Raw genomic sequence first — 17,474 nt, forward strand, 5'->3', positions numbered from 1 at the left:
TTCTTCTCATTCCCCCACAAGAATTCTTCTGCAGAAAGACAATACTATCTTAGAATGGGTATGTTTAGCACATAAACAGAGTAAAACATTAAAAACCTATTGTGGTGGTTTGTATATGGTTGGCCCATGGAAGTGGCATAATTAGATATGACCTGGTTGGGGTAGGTGTGGCCTTGCTGGAGGAGGTTTCGAGGGCTTATGCTCAAGCTCTACCCAGTGTGGAAGAGAGCCTCCTTTTGCCTGGCTTCAGATCAAGATATACAACTCTCAGCTCCTCCAGCACTATGACTGTCTGCCTGCTGCCATGATTCCTGCCATTATGACAATGGACTCTGAACTGTAAGCCACTTAAATACTGTCCTTTATATGAGTTGCCTTGCTCATGATGTCTCTTGACAGCAAAGCCCTAAGAGACCTATATAAAAAAGGTTTCTGATTTAATTGTAAAAGGAAAAGTAAGGCTTTGTCAATTATCAGGAACAGACCCAGCAGAGATTATAGTGCCTTATACTAATGCTGAAATTTCCTCATTTAATCAATGAAGATTGCAAAGAACCTGCTCTAACAATACCCCCCAAAACAAATGACTTCAGTTTATAAAAAGAACTAGTTGTATTCTACAGGTCAAACAATTGTTAAAAGATCTAATGGCACTTTAAAGAGATGCTCATAAGCAGGAGAATATGAGATCTCCCAGAGATAAGAGTACACAATGCTTTATTAACTTTAGTTATTAAAACATCAGTGAGACAGGTAGCACAGCTGCTAAAAACAGTGGATTTTAGAAAGGACTGCTGAATATGTTCACCTCAGAATGGAAATCAAGAAATGTGTTGCACTGGGGAAGAGGCTGCATCTTTATTTCCACACGAAACAAAATGTTGTGGATTCCTTCCAAGTTAATGATTTGGCCATGGGAAAATTTTGGCTGCTGACACTGAAGGTACAAGTAAGAGGCCCAGAGAAATAACAAAGCAGATAATATAAATGCTGATCTCCCTAAGTAGGAACAACTCAGAGACCGAGGAGACATGGGCGTCTCTATTAGCCATGACTTTATATTACATGCCATCGATTTATAACATCCTATTATAGTTTGGTTAGTGTTTTACTGCTGTGAAGAGACACCGTGACCAAGGCAACTCTTATAAAGACAACATTTAATTGGGGCTGGCTTACAGTTCAGAGGTTCAGTCCATTATCATCAAGGCTGGAGCAGGAGAAGCTGAGGGATCTTTATCTTGTTCGGGAGACAAACAGGAGAAGATGGCTTCCAGACAGCTAAGATGAAAATCTTGAAGCCCACGCCTACAGTGTGACACATCTACTCCAACAGGGCCACACCTACTCCAATAAGGCTACACTTCTTAATAGTGCCACTCCCTGGGCCAAGCATATACAAACCATCCAGGAGCCCAAACTGACTTACAGATGCCTTTCACCTGCTCAGGCCCAGAGCAGAGAATCATTACCTGATCTGTGCACACCACACATTCCATACATGTGTTAATATAAAAACGTACATACAATGTTACTTTTATAAGCTATGTGCTTTCAGAGCAAAATGACCAGGCACCAGTGAAGTTAAAAGTGGCCCAACACGATTCATCCAAGAATGCTGAGACAGATGCTGAAATGCTGAGACATGTAACTGTTCCAGCATCCTGCCAGGTTCTATCTAGTGTTTCTTCAAGGTTTGTATTCAGGACAACTTCAAAGTGGCTAGCCCTGGATAGTACAGCCTAACACACTGCTTCAGCCAGGATTTTAGCTAAGCCCTGCACTTTTCTAGCGGCAGATGATCCTACAGAACCTGAACAGCAAATGCAACAGTCCACTCTTGCAGGTCTTGGCCAGCATTCCAATTTCCATTGGGTTGCCCCCAGCCAGTAAGGAACAATCCAAAGAACACAGCCTTCATCCCTCGGAGGTGGCTGTTGGTTGTTCAGTGGTTTATGGGGGTGAAAGGGAAGAGTAGATTACTGTAGCTCCTTTTAAACTAAAAAGGCATCAATAAAGCCGGGTATGCTGGCGCACGCCTTTAATCTCAGAACTCGGGAGGCAGAGGCGGGCAGCTTTCTGAGTTCGAGGCCAGCCTGGTCTACAAAGTGAGTTCTAGGACAGCCAGGGCTATACAGAGAAACCCTGTCTCGAAAAACAAACAAACAAACAACAACAAAAAAAAGGCATCAATAAATCAAATATTTTAGATGTTTTAGCTACCACATACTGTATAGAAGATTCAACTCTTGTTGTTTAGGGCTTATGTGCATATAACTTCAGCATGCAACTCATTTAAAAATGTAAAATCCTAATCTTAAAAAGGACTGTTGTAAACTGTTAAGGATCATTGAAAAAATACAAGTTAGTAGTCAGTAACCTATAAATAATCAGGTTCTTTGATGCATTCAGAACCGTGCTTGTAGTCATGGTAGGTACGAGTGTAAATAATTTCAGCTGTAAGCCTTAGGAAGCTTCCTGTTACATTTCAAAACAATCAACTAGAAACAAGGAAAGTTTGTTTATTTAGATATACTTTAGATAGACAGATGGTCCTCCAATGCTTAAGAAATCTGCAGAATATGTCATTTTAGATGCTTTAATAAAAAAGGCTTTTTGTGACAGTGAGACAGATCAGCTCCTGGCAGTGCCCTAATCTCCTCCTCTGAAGATGATGGGCACAGAAGAAACTCCACTGGGAGCTTACTTCAAACGTGACAAAACTAACCATTGGCTATTTGCTGACAACACGCTGTCCAAATGATGGACACGTATAACACATGGGAGTTGATTGTCCTACTTTGCCTAGACAAGGTGGACAGTCCCCCTAAGTTCCTGCTTCACAGGCAAGCCTGTCAAGTCTTCTGAGACTGGTGGCCCAAAGATGGATACCCCACTGACCAAAGAGGAGCCTTGTGACTGTCCAGGTAGCCAGTAAGGCTCTGTCACCTATGGACCGTTGGCTGCTTGGTCTGCACTCCTGGTCACTCAGGTGAAACCCTGATGTACCTGAAGATGACATTAGTGAAAGATTTATCAGTCAACAGCAGAAACCAAGGCTTACGCTGGCTTCTCGTTCCCTTCAGGTGTAAAAATCGGGCCTCAGGTTTTACTGTCCTACTACATCCTTGTCTTACAGTTTTCCTTGTTAGTAGATTCAGAAAGAGAAACTCACAAAAGAGGTGTAAAGTTTATGAAAGTTGAAAGACATAAAAGCTTAAGTTGTGAAGGCTCTAAGAAAATGTTTGAGTCTAAGAAGGTGTTTTAAGGTTCATAAATGCAAGTTAGAAAGGTTGGAGGATGTGAAAACTTAAATTGTGATTTTTAAAAAAAATTATTTAAGGGGCTGGAGAGATGGCTTGGCTCAGCATTAAGTGCACTGGCTGCTCTTCCAAAGGTCCTGAGTTCAATTCCCAACAATCACATGGTGACTCACAACCATTTATAATGGAATCTGATGCCCTCTTCTGGTCCATCTGAAAATAGCTACAGTGTACTCATACACAAAATAAAAAATCTTTGACAAAAATATATACACTTTAGGTTTCTTTCCCTTGCTCATTTGACACAAACCCTCTACAGAACTTTGGACTCAAGATAGGACAAATGGACTGGACACTGTGAATATAATTCTAACTGTAATAGTTTGCACAATTGTCCTTACTGTATATAGTTTACTGATACTGGAGATAAAGGCATTCCTTGGACTAAAAGGGGAAGATGTTGGGATAACCCACACATACTGTATCAAGTGGCCATGTAGGTTGTCTCTGCATTCTTACTTGTTCATTGCTGTGCCACTGGTGGCAGCCTAACAGCATATATAAATGTTTGCTGCTTCCTCACCTGCCCAAAAAAGCAAGCTGTCTTGGGGGAAGTTACATAATCCTTATATGTCAAAAGGCAACACCCAGAGATGGACAGATGTTGTTCTGCTGATGATTGGTTCAGACCGAATGTGACATTTTGCATAATAAAGAGCTGGCAGCTAGAGCTGGGAATGAACAACCAGGCAGAGAGGAAGTGGGACAGCAGCAGAATGGAAGTAGGGCAGAGAAGTAGAACAGGAGAGCCAAACAGAGAGACAGCGTGGCAGGGGAGTCAGTTGAATTAGATGGGCTAGCTAAGGGACTGCCCCAGCAAACTGGACAATCACAGTATACTACACAGATACCTGTGTCTTTATTATTGAACCCCAAGTTGGACCCCCCCCCAAGCCTCACAATAAAAAATAAAGTGAAACAATTTACATAAACTCTTTTTTAAAAAAGGCCTAAGGACAAAATGTAGCAAATTCTGAGAACTCCACCTGCTGTTCAGTGACAAGGTAACTGTAACAACTACAGCATTCCGAAGAATAGGAACCCAAAATATACAAAGCAGCAGTTGAGAAGGAAGAACAGGCCAAGGTAGGGAGGGTCCACAGTACAAGTCCATAGTGAATACAGTACGGTTAAAGAAAACAAAAAACAAATGAATCGCAATTACACAGAGAGAACAGAATCGCAATTACACAGCGAGAACAGTTACCGTCTGCTCTTAGCCCAGATCACCTAAAGGATTTCTATATACCATTAGCAAAAAAAAAAAAAAAAAAAGACATGTATGAATCTAGGATAATCATAGAACTTAATGGTTCTAAAAACTCCCCAAACCTCTAGGTTCCAAGATTTTATACTATTAAGAGTAGGCATAATGTTATTGTGCTCTATTAAACATTATCTATGTATTATTCAAATGCTGATTTCTGTGCTCCTGTATCTGGTTGCAATCCTTATTTTAAGTATCCCCTTCCTCTGTATCTTATTTTCTGATTTGTCAATAAAAGCTGATTAGCCAATGACTGAGTAGGAGAAGGAAGGGAAGGGAGAAAAGAGAGAGAGGAAGTGGAGAGTCCAGGAGACTTAATGAGAAAAAACCTGGAGCCCAGAGAACCAGATCAGTACTAAAATGCAAGTACTCAGGGATTTTGGCTGGGAGGTCGCCAGATTAGTTTAGAAGGTTATAGTAAGTAATACTGCTCAGGTGTTGTGCCCGCAGAACTTGTTAAATAAATGGGAGCTAGCTGGGTTAAGAGGAAAACTGCAACAAAGACTAAAAAGCAATTAACAATGAAGACTATTTTATTAACACCATGAGTTAAGGACATGGCTAAGTTAGATGCAGTGCTTCCGAAGTCAGCAGACCTAAGTTCAGATTGCCATAGTCACATAAAAAGTCTTGCTCAGTGGGTACATACAGTACTAGAGATGGAGACAGGGGCAGCCCAGGGCTATGCTGGCTGGCCGGTCTAGCCAAAAGGTTAGCTCCAGGTTCACGAGAAACTGTGTTATAATAAAAGACGCAGAACCACAGAGGTAGACACCTAAGCTGCAACTCTTGCCTCACACATAAATAAACATGTAAACACGAAAATGATACACAAGACACAGACTGACAGACAGAAGTGCCAGGGGCCAAAAAAAGCTGAAGCCATTCCTGAAGATTAAGCGAAGGTTTTGCCCTGTATGTTACACATCAAAACCACTAACAATAAAGGAACAGTAAGTAGCTTGGCTTGTTATCAGCAAGACAAATGACTCAAAAAAAAAAAAAAAAAAAAAAAAAAAAAAAAAAAAAAAAAGGCAGAAGCAGCAGGGCGGAAAAGCTAACCATCACAGCCACCTGTAAAACTGAACTCAGCTTCACAGAGAGAGACAGACAGACAGACACACGGAGACCACAGGCACCTCACCTCAAAAATGGAGTACTTCCTGAACATGGCCATTCAGAAAGCTAAGCCATAACTGGGAACTAGGAGTGGTGAGCACCGATTAAAAAGAATATTCCTTCAAAGCAACAAGTCAGGAAAAGAAAAGACAATCCAGGTCAAAATGGGTAACTCACACACAAAAAGAAAGCTAAACAGCAGAACAAGCAAATAGTACAAAGGTCAACCAAACAATCCTACTAATATCTAAATACCTGACCTACTTGTTTTAGTGAGTATAATTCAATAAAACCATTTTGAAAAGCCACCTGGTATAATCCTACTGTCACCTCCAATGTTACTTCTAGAGTTCACATGAACATGTACTATTGCTATCAGTCACAACAGAACAAACAAACATGAAACAGAAAAACACAAAACAAAAATGAATGAGAAAAACCAGCCACAACCTAATCGTCCATGCGCTGTCTGCTTGAAGAATGGAACCCCATTATTCGGAGTAAATCAAACTCTGTCTGCAACAACCTGGATGAATCTGTCCAGGTGTTTACCAACAGAAGACACACCCACACCACACGGAAAATGAATATAACGTGGAAACCTGTTGCCGTATTAAATTCAAATGAGGCAAACCCCAAATACTCGTGTGTGCTACGAATGCACACACGATTGATAACCCTGCCAAAATAAAATCACAAGAACCTCCTGCCGGAAAGAGAGAGGAATGGTGGTGCTTTAGAGGGTCCAGCCTTGTTTTCATGTGTGGAGATAACAGGAGCGAGTCATTTAGCTAGCTCTCAGTATTTTTTAAACCGAATATGCAGTTTTGTGTATACGGTATTGCGCTGCAATAAAAACTGATATAAAAATGATATGATATAAAAATAATACAATAACTGGAAATGTTTAAAAACTAAGGTAATTCGGTGTTCTTAGCTGCTAACAGATGTAGTGGCCCAGACCAGCAATCCCAGACCTCCAGAGATTGAGACTGGAGGATACCAAGTATGAGATCAACCTGGGTTAACAGTGAAACTATACATATATTATTTGTGTATGTATTTGCAAAGCATAGTATAAGTTAGAGAGATGCAATGTGGAACAAGAGTGCACTGAAAAGAAGCCACAGAATAGCCGGGCGTGGTGGCGCACGCCTTTAATCCCAGGAAGCAGAGGCAGGCGGATTTCTGAGTTCGAGGCCAGCCTGATCTACAAAGTGAGTTCCAGGACAGCCAGGGCTACACAGAGAAACCCTGTCTCAAAAAACAAAAACAAAACAAAACAAAAAGCCACAGAATAGAGATGAACGCAAGCCGTCTGATATTTGGTAAGGCAAAAGCAACAAAATTAAGGTCAGCAGTCACGTGGAAAGTTGCACTAACAGCCCCGAACCAAGAGTAGCTTCGGAGCTGAAGCGTCTAGCACTGCGGAAGGGGCCGGCCTGGCTGTTGTGACCATGGCCCCACGACCCCCGAACGCAGACAGCGCCCAGCAGCTGGAAGTACTAAGGTGTAGGGGCTAACGGCGCCAAAACGGAGCTGCGCGCGGCCGGCGGGAAAAGGGCAAGGTGCGGCGCCGGAGCCGGCGGGAGGCAGGAGCGGTGCTCCGGCCGGAGAGGCTGGCCCGCGTCCTCACCTCGTCCACCGTGCGGCGCGGAAGATGCAGCGTCCCGAGCAGTAGCTTGAGCTTCACGGCCGAGGAGAGGCGGTGGAAGCAGAGGCGGATGTTATCGATGACCGCGGCGGTGAGCAGGGACGCGATGCTGGGTGGCGCCCACAGCTCGTCCGTGGCGCCCAGCTTGTTGTGCAGCCACAGGCCCGTGTCACTCTCCCGCATGGAAGCCATCTTGGCGGCGGCAGCGAGCGTCGGCCGGCATCTTACGCGGACGCCTACGTGTCCCGGGCGAGGACCCCCAACATGGCGGCACCCGTTGGCGTGGGGCGGGGCCTCGAGTGCAACTGCAAATGGCCCCGCCTTCTGGAGGCTTCGAGCCGAGGCGCAAGAACAGGAAGTGAGCGGTGAGTCACCGCGAAGAGAACTCTGGGTTTCCGTAACGCATGATGGCGGCACCTACTAGGGCGCCGGGCAATGACGTAGACATTTGAGTCGCATCCGTGTGTCGTCTAGATGTTCCGCCCAGAGTACCGCAGTGAGGCTAACAGTTTGGTTTCCCGGTGTGCGGCTCATTGGAAGGAGGTCTGGAGAGCGCGCTGGGCTCGTTCTCCACAGCGTAACTTTACAGTCTTGAATGGCCCTTGCCCGTCCTGCATACAGTGCTGCCTCGGGTCCGCATACAGGTCCGTTCCGTGTCGGGGATGCCCAAGTCGCGATGCCTGTGGTTAATCATCAGGAGAATTGCAAAGTAGTTCAGAGTACACGGTCTTTCAAAAGCTGATCCTCCACTGCTGCTGAGAAGCCTAAATTCACCCTGTAGTGTCTCTCTTTATCAGAACTTGACAGTGTAGTTCTGTCCATCCTTCGAACTCACTCTGTAGACCAAGCTGGCCTCAAACTCCGAGATCCACTTACCTCTACCTCCCGAGTACTGGGATTAAAGCCCTAGGCCACTCACAGGGCATTGTCAGCAAAAGTGGCAGTAGGGCACGACTCTGGTCACAGATACTTATGAGATTGAAAAGGATCGGTTGGGCCGAGGACGAATCTCTTAAAACACTAAGTATCCTGGGAGTGGTGATTCATGTCTGTAATCCCTGGAATTAGAGCTCAGATAGGAGGGTTTGAGTCCATTTTGAGCCACTGAATGAGAATATATAACTAAATGTATATTGTTTTCTCCTAATTGAAATATTATTTCATGAAGAGGGGAGAGCAGCTCTTAAGACTTAGCATGGTAATTAAATGTACAAGCCTGAGGAAACTTGAAAAGGCGTAAGACTCACTAGGCCACTTCCCACGGTTATATTAACAGCTATTGACAATTGACAGAAGAGACTGTGGAGTTGCCTGATTCAAGGGGTTGGGAGCCTCAGGGATTCAGCATTTGGTGACAGCTGTAGTGGAGTGGTCTTTCCTGACGATTTAAGTTACGCAGACTTGCCTGGTGGTGGTGGCATATGCCTTTAATCCCAGCACTTGGGATGAAGAGGCAGGCGGATATTTGAGTTCGAGGCCAGCCTGGTCTACAGAGTGAGTTCCAGGACAGCCAGGGCGACACAGAGAAACCCTGTCTCGAAAAGAAAAAAAAAAAAAAGTTGCTCACCCTTGAAGTAGGTTTTTGCTACTTTGTGGGTTCTTTTTCCCACCCTTCATCCTCCCACCCATTTCACCCTCTATCACTAGATAGAGAAAGAAGGATAGAGGAGGAGAGAGAGATAGAGATCCCTGAATCTAGTTTCTTCTTTGAGCACTGCTATTAACAAACCACAATCCCCTCCCCCTACCCCCAATGGCTAACACACCAACTCCACTTATCAGGGTGCTAGCATTTATATACCCTCTGAAAAATTCCCAGAATTTCAAATGCCACACAAACACAGAAACTATCTGCAGCTGGCAAAACCATGGCTCTGCTAATCAGTCAGCTGCTACAAAGCAGCCCCATATCCCCACACTTAATATTAAGACAAAAACATACTATTTCTGTGTTTTTTAAAGAAAGCAAAATATCAGAATTCTGAAAATTGCCACTACACATAATTGCCAGGTGTGGTGGTACATATCTTTAATCCTAGCACTCAGGAGGCAGAGTCAGGTAAGGTTTGAGGCAAGACAGGTCTACAGAACAAGTCCCAGGACAGCCAAGGCTACATGAAGGAAGCCTGTCTACAAAAATGAAGTGGAAACTTGAGGGTTCTTTGGAAACTCAGTTGTGCTGGATGGTGTTTTGCTGGGGTATACACCTGAAGGAGTGTTTTCCTGAAGTGGACACAGGTGAAAGATTAAGGCAGACTCGTGAAGGAATATTTGGCTGAAGCAGACACAGGAGAAAGGATGTTCTGCTAAAGCAAGCATGTGAAAGGACATGTGATGAGGATTCTTCGATAACAAAATCCATGTGTTGATCTGCCTTATGTTGCATAGTTGAACTGCATTTGTTGGACTCCATAGACAGAAATGCATCCAAAAAATGTCCAGTGATATGCTGCAGTTTCTTGCTGCTTCAGTGGACTTGGGCTGATTGGCAGAGTGATGTCAGCTGAGACAGATGAATGTGCTAAGGCAAGACACATGCTGGCCACGTGATGTTTGGAGGCTATAAATAGGCCTGGACAGACAGTTATAGGGCATGGTGGGGGTGGAGCTTGGCTTATAAAGCTGGCTGTTTTGTGGGTCTCGTGTCTTCAGTGATCTTCACTTCCCTGTGAGAGGCACAGCCAAGTACTTCTGGTTTCCCTTGGGGTCCCTCCTGCTTCCCCTAGGCAGGCAATGCCACCACTGCTGATTCATGTTTGCTATCCTAACTACCAAACTGGACTGCTGGCGTATCTAAAGTGCTTCCGAGTGGATGGACCTGTGAACTGAACTGCCAATTTCCAGACAACACAGATGGGAGTTGCTTCAAAGAATCTTTCTAAATAGGTCCATGTCCTCAGAAACCTTTCTTTCCCACTACCTCTGGTGGGTGGTAGGCTAAAAGGGAGGTTAAAACGTCTAAGAACCATTAAAAATAGGCTTTGAATCATTAAAGTTATGGGTAGTCCCCAAGTGGCTTAGGCATTATGGGTAACTCTGCTTCGAATGTAGAGAAAACTGCAGATTATAAGCAGTTAGCAATGTGCTTAAGGAGATTGGCAAAATGGCAGCTAGTGCTGCTGGATGGTATCCTGCCTTGCTCCCAAAAGAGATTTTTTGGCTTTGTTTTGTATACTATTTTGGAAAAGTTTAATGGGAAACCTGACAATTCTCTTCTGATAGAGAAGATTGTAGACTTGACTATGCATTTAGAGAGTTTTCAGATAGAGGTAGAAGAGCTTGGGGAAAGGGGGCCCACTGGGAGGTGAAAAAGTTCAGACTTAGAGAATGAGACCAGGAATGTATTGCACAATGAAAGCAAACTAGGCTGGACGGTAAACTTCTGCCCTGCCATGCTTCTAGGGGCCTGAAAGGCAGGAAATGGCTCAGGTACAACAGTTTAATGTGCAGCTAAGTGCACCACCAGAGACGTTGCTACTCAGGCACCTTCAGCCTTCCCAGTCTATGCAGCATATGCCTGCTAATAGAGGTGGACAGGCTTATAATGAATTGACCTGGAGACAGATACAAATGCTAGATTTAAAGCATTTTAAAGAGCCCATGGCCGGGCGTGGTGGCACACGCCTTTTATCCCAGCACTTGGGAGGCAGAGGCAGGCAGATTTCTGAGTTCGAGGCCAGTCTGGTCTACAGAGTGAGTTCCAGTACAGCCAAGGCTACACAGAGAAACCCTGTCTCAAAAAAAAAAAAAAAAAANAAACCAAACCAAAACAAAACAGAGAGAGAGAGAAAAAGAGAGGCCATGGTATTGTATGACTTAAATTCTTCCTTTGTCAAAGAAATGCTAAATAACTGGGCTATACAGCATAGCGTTATCCCAAAAGATTGAAAGGGATTGGTGTCAGCTGTTGTAGAAGCTGGTCAACAATTACAATGGTTGTCATGGTGGAGGCACGAAGCCACAAAACTAGCACAACATAATCTAGCAAGGGGAATACATGTTACTAAAGACCAGCTGCACTGCGTGCCTTCCTGTTTGCACCAGTGCCTGGAGCAGAGCTTCTGCTCTGGATCCAAACCCACACAATCATACTACAGTTACAGATCAACTCCCCAGGTATTCTGACTCATCCAGGATCACAGGTGAGACCCCAATACCCAACGTACCAGGACCCCTGTGGCTCAAGGATGCAGACACCCCACCCAGCCAGAGACCCCTGTGCCTTCTGGTTTGCACCAGTGCCTAGAGCAGAGCCTCTGCTCTGGATCCAGACCCACACAGCCCACACCCCAGTTGCAGCTTGACTACTCAGGTATTCTGACACATCCAGGATTATAGGAAGGACAGGCTTCAGTCAGAGACATTAAGGCCAGGCAACACCAGAGATAGCCAGGTAAGTGCAAGAACATAAACCAATAAGTAACAGAAACCAATGTGACTTAGCAACATCAGAACCCAATTCTCCCACCACAGCAAGCCCTGGATATTCTAACACACCTTTAAGGCAAGATTCAGATCTAAATTCTCATTTCATGAACATGCTAGAGGACTTTAAGAAGGACATAAATAACTCCCTTAAAGAAATGCAGGAGAACACAGGTAAACAAGTAGAAGACCTTAACTAGGAAACACATAAATCCTTTAAAGAAATACAAGAGAACACAAACAATTGAAGGAGTTGAACACAACCATCCAGAATCTAAAAAAATTGAAATAGAACATTAAAGAAAATACAAAGGGAGACATCCCTGGAGATGGAAAGCCTAGGAAGTAGGACTCACAGATGCAAGCATCACCAACAGAATACAAGAGATAGAAGAGAGAATCTCTGGTGTAGAGGATACCATAAAAGACATCAACACAACAGTCAAAGAAAATACAAAAAAAGTTCCTAACTCAAAACATTCAAGAAATCCAGGACACAATGAAAAGACCAAACCTAAGAATAATAGGTATAGAAGATTCCCAACTCAAAGGGCCAGAAAACATCTTCAACAAAATTATAGACAAAAACTTCCCTAAACTAAAGAAAGAGATGCCCATAAACATACAAGGAGCCTACAGAACACCAAACAGATGGGACCAGGAAAGAAATTCCTCCTGTCACATAATTAAAAATCCAAGTGCACAGAACAAAGAAAGAATATTGAAAGCAGTTAGGGAAAAGGGTCAAGTTACATATAAAGGGAGATCTATCAGAATTATACCAGCCTTCTCAACAGAGACTCTAAATGCCAGAAGACCTTGGGCAAATGTCATACAGACCCTAAGAGAACAAAAATGCCAGCCCAGGCTACTATACCCAGCAAAACTCTCAATTGCCAAGGTATTCCAAGATAAAACCAAATTTAAATATCTTTCCATGAATCCAGCCTACAGAGGATAATAGAAAGAAAAGTCCAACACAAGGAGGGAAACTACACCCAAGAAAAAGCAAGAAATTAATCTTGTCACAACAAAAGAAGAGAAACACACAAACATAATTCCACCTGTAACAACAAAATTAACAGGAAGCAACAATCATTGGTCCCTAATATTTCTCAACATCAATGAACTCAATTTCCCAATAAAAGGGACATAGACTAACAGACTGGATACGTAAACAGGATCCTACATTTTGCTGCATACAGGAAACACACCTCAGAGACAAACACAGACAATACCTCAAAGTGAAAGGAAGGAAAAAAAATAAAAGCAAATGGTTCCAAGAAACAAGCTGGAGTATCCATTCTAATATCCAATAAAATAGACTTTCAACCAAAAGTTATCAAAAAAGTTGGGGAAGGACACTACATACCCATCAAAAAAAAAAAAATCCACCAAGATGAACTCTCAATTCTGAACATCTATGCCCCAAATGCAAGGGCACCTGTTGCAGGAAATATTTAAAAATTAACCTGCCAACTCTCTGAGGGGCCAGACCACATTTCCATGCTCCTGCTGCCAGCAGCAACTGTTTCCAGCTAGCCCCCACAGCATCTGGCTTGCTTGTCCTGGGAGCCACTAGTTCCCTCTCTGCTATAATCCCCTGTAATCGGTGGTACCACATTCCAGTAATCAAGTTGAACCGCCAACTTCGTAGTTAGGAATCACAATACCCAGTAACCTGGTAGACTTAAAACTCTTAAAGCTTATAGTTAACCAATCAGATTTATGTATCAACAAACTCACAATTTACAAGATGCCAATACAATAATTTCAAAGCCAATTGATAATGATAAAAGCTTTATCCTAATTAACCCTGTAACATCACCACATCGGCCTCTATTCTCCTCTCCTCCCCTCTCTGAGAAGCAATTTGTCCCCGCCACTCTTAGCGCCACCTCCCTTTTCCCTGTCCAATCATAGGCCTCCTCTGCACTAAGGTAATTGGACAGGGAAAATCCTGCAACAGGCATCCACATTTGTAAAAGAAACATTACAGAAGCTCAAAGAACAAATTGAACCTCACACAATAATAGTAGGAGATTTCAACACCCTACCACCACCCATGGACAGATTATGGAAACAGAAACTGAACAGAGACACAGTGAAACTAAAAAGTTATGGACGAAATGGATTTAATATATATCTGTAGAACATTTCACCATAAAATGAGAGAATATACACTTCTTTTCAGCACCTCATGGTACCTTCTGAAAAATCAACCATATAATCGGACACAAAACAAACATCAACAGATACAAGAACATTGAATTAATCCCATATATTCTATCAGACCACCATGGACTAAGGCTGGTCTTAAATACCAACAAAAACAATAGAAAGCCCACATACACGTGGAAGCTGAATAACTATTTATTCAATGATAACTTGGTTAGCTAAGAAATTAAAGACTTTTTAGAATTTAATGAAAATGAATGCACAACATATCCAAACTTATTGGACACAATGAAAGCAGTTCTAAGAGGAAAACTCATAGCTTCCAGTGCCTCCATAAAGAAACTGGAGAGAGCTTACACTAGCAGCTTAACAGCACATCTAAAAGCTCTAGAACAAAAAGAAGCAAATCCATCCAAGAGTTGATGGTAGGAAATAATCAAACTCAGGGCTGAAATCAACCAAATAGAAACAAAGAGAACTATACAAAGAATCAACAAAACTAGGAGCTGGCTCTTTGAGAAAAATCAACAAGATAGACAAACCCTTAGCCAGACTAACCAGAGATTACAGAGACAGTATCCAAATTAACAAAATCAGAAATGAAAGGGAGGCATAACAAGAGAAACTGAAGAAATTAAAAAATTAATCAGTTCCTACTACAAAAGTCTATATTCAACAAAACTGGAAAATCTAGATGAAATGGATGATTTTCTAGACAGATACCAGGTACCAAAGTTAAATCAGGATCAGATAAACCATCTAAGCAGTTCCATAACCTCCAAGGAAGCAGCCATTAGAAGTCTCCCAACCAAAACCAGCCCAGAACCAGATGGTTTTAGTGCAGAATTCTATCAGACCTTCAAAGAAGACCTAATACCAATACTTCTCAAACGATTCCATAAAATAGAAACAGAAGAAACACTACCCACTACTTTCTATGACGCCACAGTTACACTGATACCTAAACCACAAAAGGACCCAACAAAGAAAGAGAACTTCAGACCAATTTCCTTTATGAATATTAATGCAAAAATACTTAATAAAAGTCTTGCAAACTGAATTCAAGAACACATCAAAACGATCATTCATCATGATCAAGTAGGCTTCATCCCAGGAATGCAGGGATGGTTCAATATATGGAAATCCATCAATGTAATCCACTATATAAACAAACTCAAAGATAAAACCACATGATCATCTCATCAGATGCTGAAAAAGCCTCCGACAAAATACAACACCCATTCATGTTAAAAGTATTGGAGAGATTAGGAATTCAAGGTTCATAGCTAAATATATTAAAAGCAATGTACAGCAAACCAATAGCCACTATCAAACTAAATGAAGAGAAACTCAATGCAATCCCATTAAAATCTGGGACAAGACAAGGCTGCCCACTCTCTCCCTACATTAAAATCTGGGACAAGGGGCTGGCAAGATGGCTCAGTGGTTAAGAGTACCGACTGCTCTTCCGAAGGTCCTGAGTTCAAATCCCAGCAACCACATAGTGGCTCACAACCACCCATAATGAGATCTGCCGCCCTCTTCTGGTGTTTCTGAAGTCAGCTACAGTGTACTTACATATAATAAATAAATAAACAAATAAATAAATAAATAAATAAATAAATAAATCTTTTTAAAAACTCTGGGACAAGACAAGTCTGTCCACTCTCTCCCTACCTATTCACTATAGTACTTAGAAGTTCTAGCCGGAGCAAGTAGACAACAAAAGGAGATCAAAGGGATACAAATTGGGAAGGAGGAATTCAAGATACCACTATTTGCAGATGATATGATAGTATACTTAAGTGACCCCAAAAATTCTACCAGAGAGCTCCCACAGCTGATAAGCAACTCCAGCAAAGTGGCTGGATATAACATTAACTCTAACAATAATCAGTAGCCCTCCTCTACTCAAAGGATAAACAGGTTGAGAAAGAAATTAGGGAAACAACATCCTTCACAATAGTCACAGACAATATAAAATATCTTGGTGTGACTCTAACCAAGCAAGTGAAAGGTCTATATGACAAGAACTTCAAATCTCTGAAGAAAGAAATCAAAGAAGATCTCAGAAGATGGAAGGATCTCCCATGCTCATGGATTGGCAGGATTAGTATAGTAAAAATGACCATCTTACCGAAAGCAGTCTACAGGTTCAATGCAATCTCCATCAAAATTCCAACTCAATTCTTCATAACGTTATAAAGAGCAATTCTCAAATTCATTTGGAATAACCAAAAAACCCATGATAGTAAAAACTATTCTCAACAATAAATGAACTTCTGGGGAAATCACCATCCCTGACCTCAAGCTATACTATAGAGCAATAGTGATAAAAACTGCATGTTATTGGAACAGAGACAGGCAGATAGATCAATGGAATAGAATTGAAGACCCAGAAATGAAGCCAGCACCTATGGCCACTTGATCTTTTACCGAGAAGCTAAAACAATCCAATGGGGAAAAACAGCATTTTCAACAAATGGATCTGATTCAACTGGTGGTCTGCATGTAGAAGAATGCAAATTGATTCATTCTTTTCTCCTCGTTCAAAGCTTAAGTCCAAGTGGATCTAGGACCTCCACATAAAACCAGATACACTGAATCTAGTAGAAGAGAAAACGGGGAAAAGCTTTAACTACTTGGGCACAAGAGGAAACTTCCTGAACAGAACACCATAATGGCTTATGCTTTAAGATCAACAATCAACAAACGGGACCTCATAAAATTGGAAAGCTTATGTAAGGCAAAGGATACTATCAGTAGGACAAAATAGCAACCCACAGACTGGGGTTCATAAAGATCTTTATGAACCCTATATCTGATAGAGGGCTAATATCCAAAATATGCAAAAAACTCAAGAAGTTAGACTCCAGAGAACCAAATAATCCTAGTAAAAAGTGGAGTACAGAGCTAAACAGAGAATTTTCAACTGGGGAATCTCAAATAGCTGAGAAGCACTTAAAGAAATGTTCAACATCCTTAGTCTTCAGGGAGATGCAAATCAAAACGACCCTGAGATTCCACCTCAAACCAATCAGAATGGCTAAGATCAAAAATGCAGGTGACAGCAGATGCTGGTGAGGATGTGGAGAAAGAGGAACACTCCTCCACTGCTGATGGGACTGCAAGCTGGTAAAAACCACTTTGGAAATCAATATGTTAGTTTCTGAGAAAATTGAAAATAGTTCTACCTGAAGACCCAGCTATACCATTACTGGGCATATACCCAAAAATCAAATTTTCTTTCTTTCTTTTTTCTTTTTTTTCTTTCCTTCTTTCTTCCTTCTTTTCTTTTTTCTTCCTTTCTTTCTGTGGGGAGCAGGTGTGGCAGCAGTCCCAATAAGGCGCCAGGGACTGCAGCTAAGTCGTATGACTTGCACCTGACTTCCTCATATAAACCACAAACATCTTGAGAGCTGCGCAGGTGTACCAGGATACCGGTAAATCCATTTTGATGGAGATATGCCCCTGCTGCCCTGATTAGCTGAAGCTGCGTGCCTGGTGA

At 42.3% G+C, this 17,474-nt stretch overlaps 1 protein-coding gene across 2 annotated transcripts in view; it reads right to left on the minus strand.

Moving 5' to 3' along the window:
- Nelfa (negative elongation factor complex member A) overlaps positions 1-7,724 on the minus strand; it is a 28,374-nt gene extending 20,650 nt beyond the window's left edge. Inside the window, exon 1 of one of the 2 annotated variants that reach the window (XM_021163014.2) lies at positions 7,346-7,431. Coding sequence is in view for 1 of the 2 variants with exons in the window: in XM_021163013.2 (XP_021018672.1) it covers positions 7,346-7,555 (210 nt within the window). In the remaining variant the exon portion in view is untranslated. Of the gene's footprint in view, positions 1-7,345 lie in introns of both variants that reach the window. The other variant, XM_021163013.2, reaches the window with a different exon arrangement.
- Positions 7,725-17,474: the final 9,750 nt, after the last annotated feature.

The sequence above is a fragment of the Mus caroli genome, chromosome 5, assembly GCF_900094665.2.
Source record: "Mus caroli chromosome 5, CAROLI_EIJ_v1.1, whole genome shotgun sequence".
Taxonomy (NCBI): domain Eukaryota; kingdom Metazoa; phylum Chordata; class Mammalia; order Rodentia; family Muridae; genus Mus; species Mus caroli.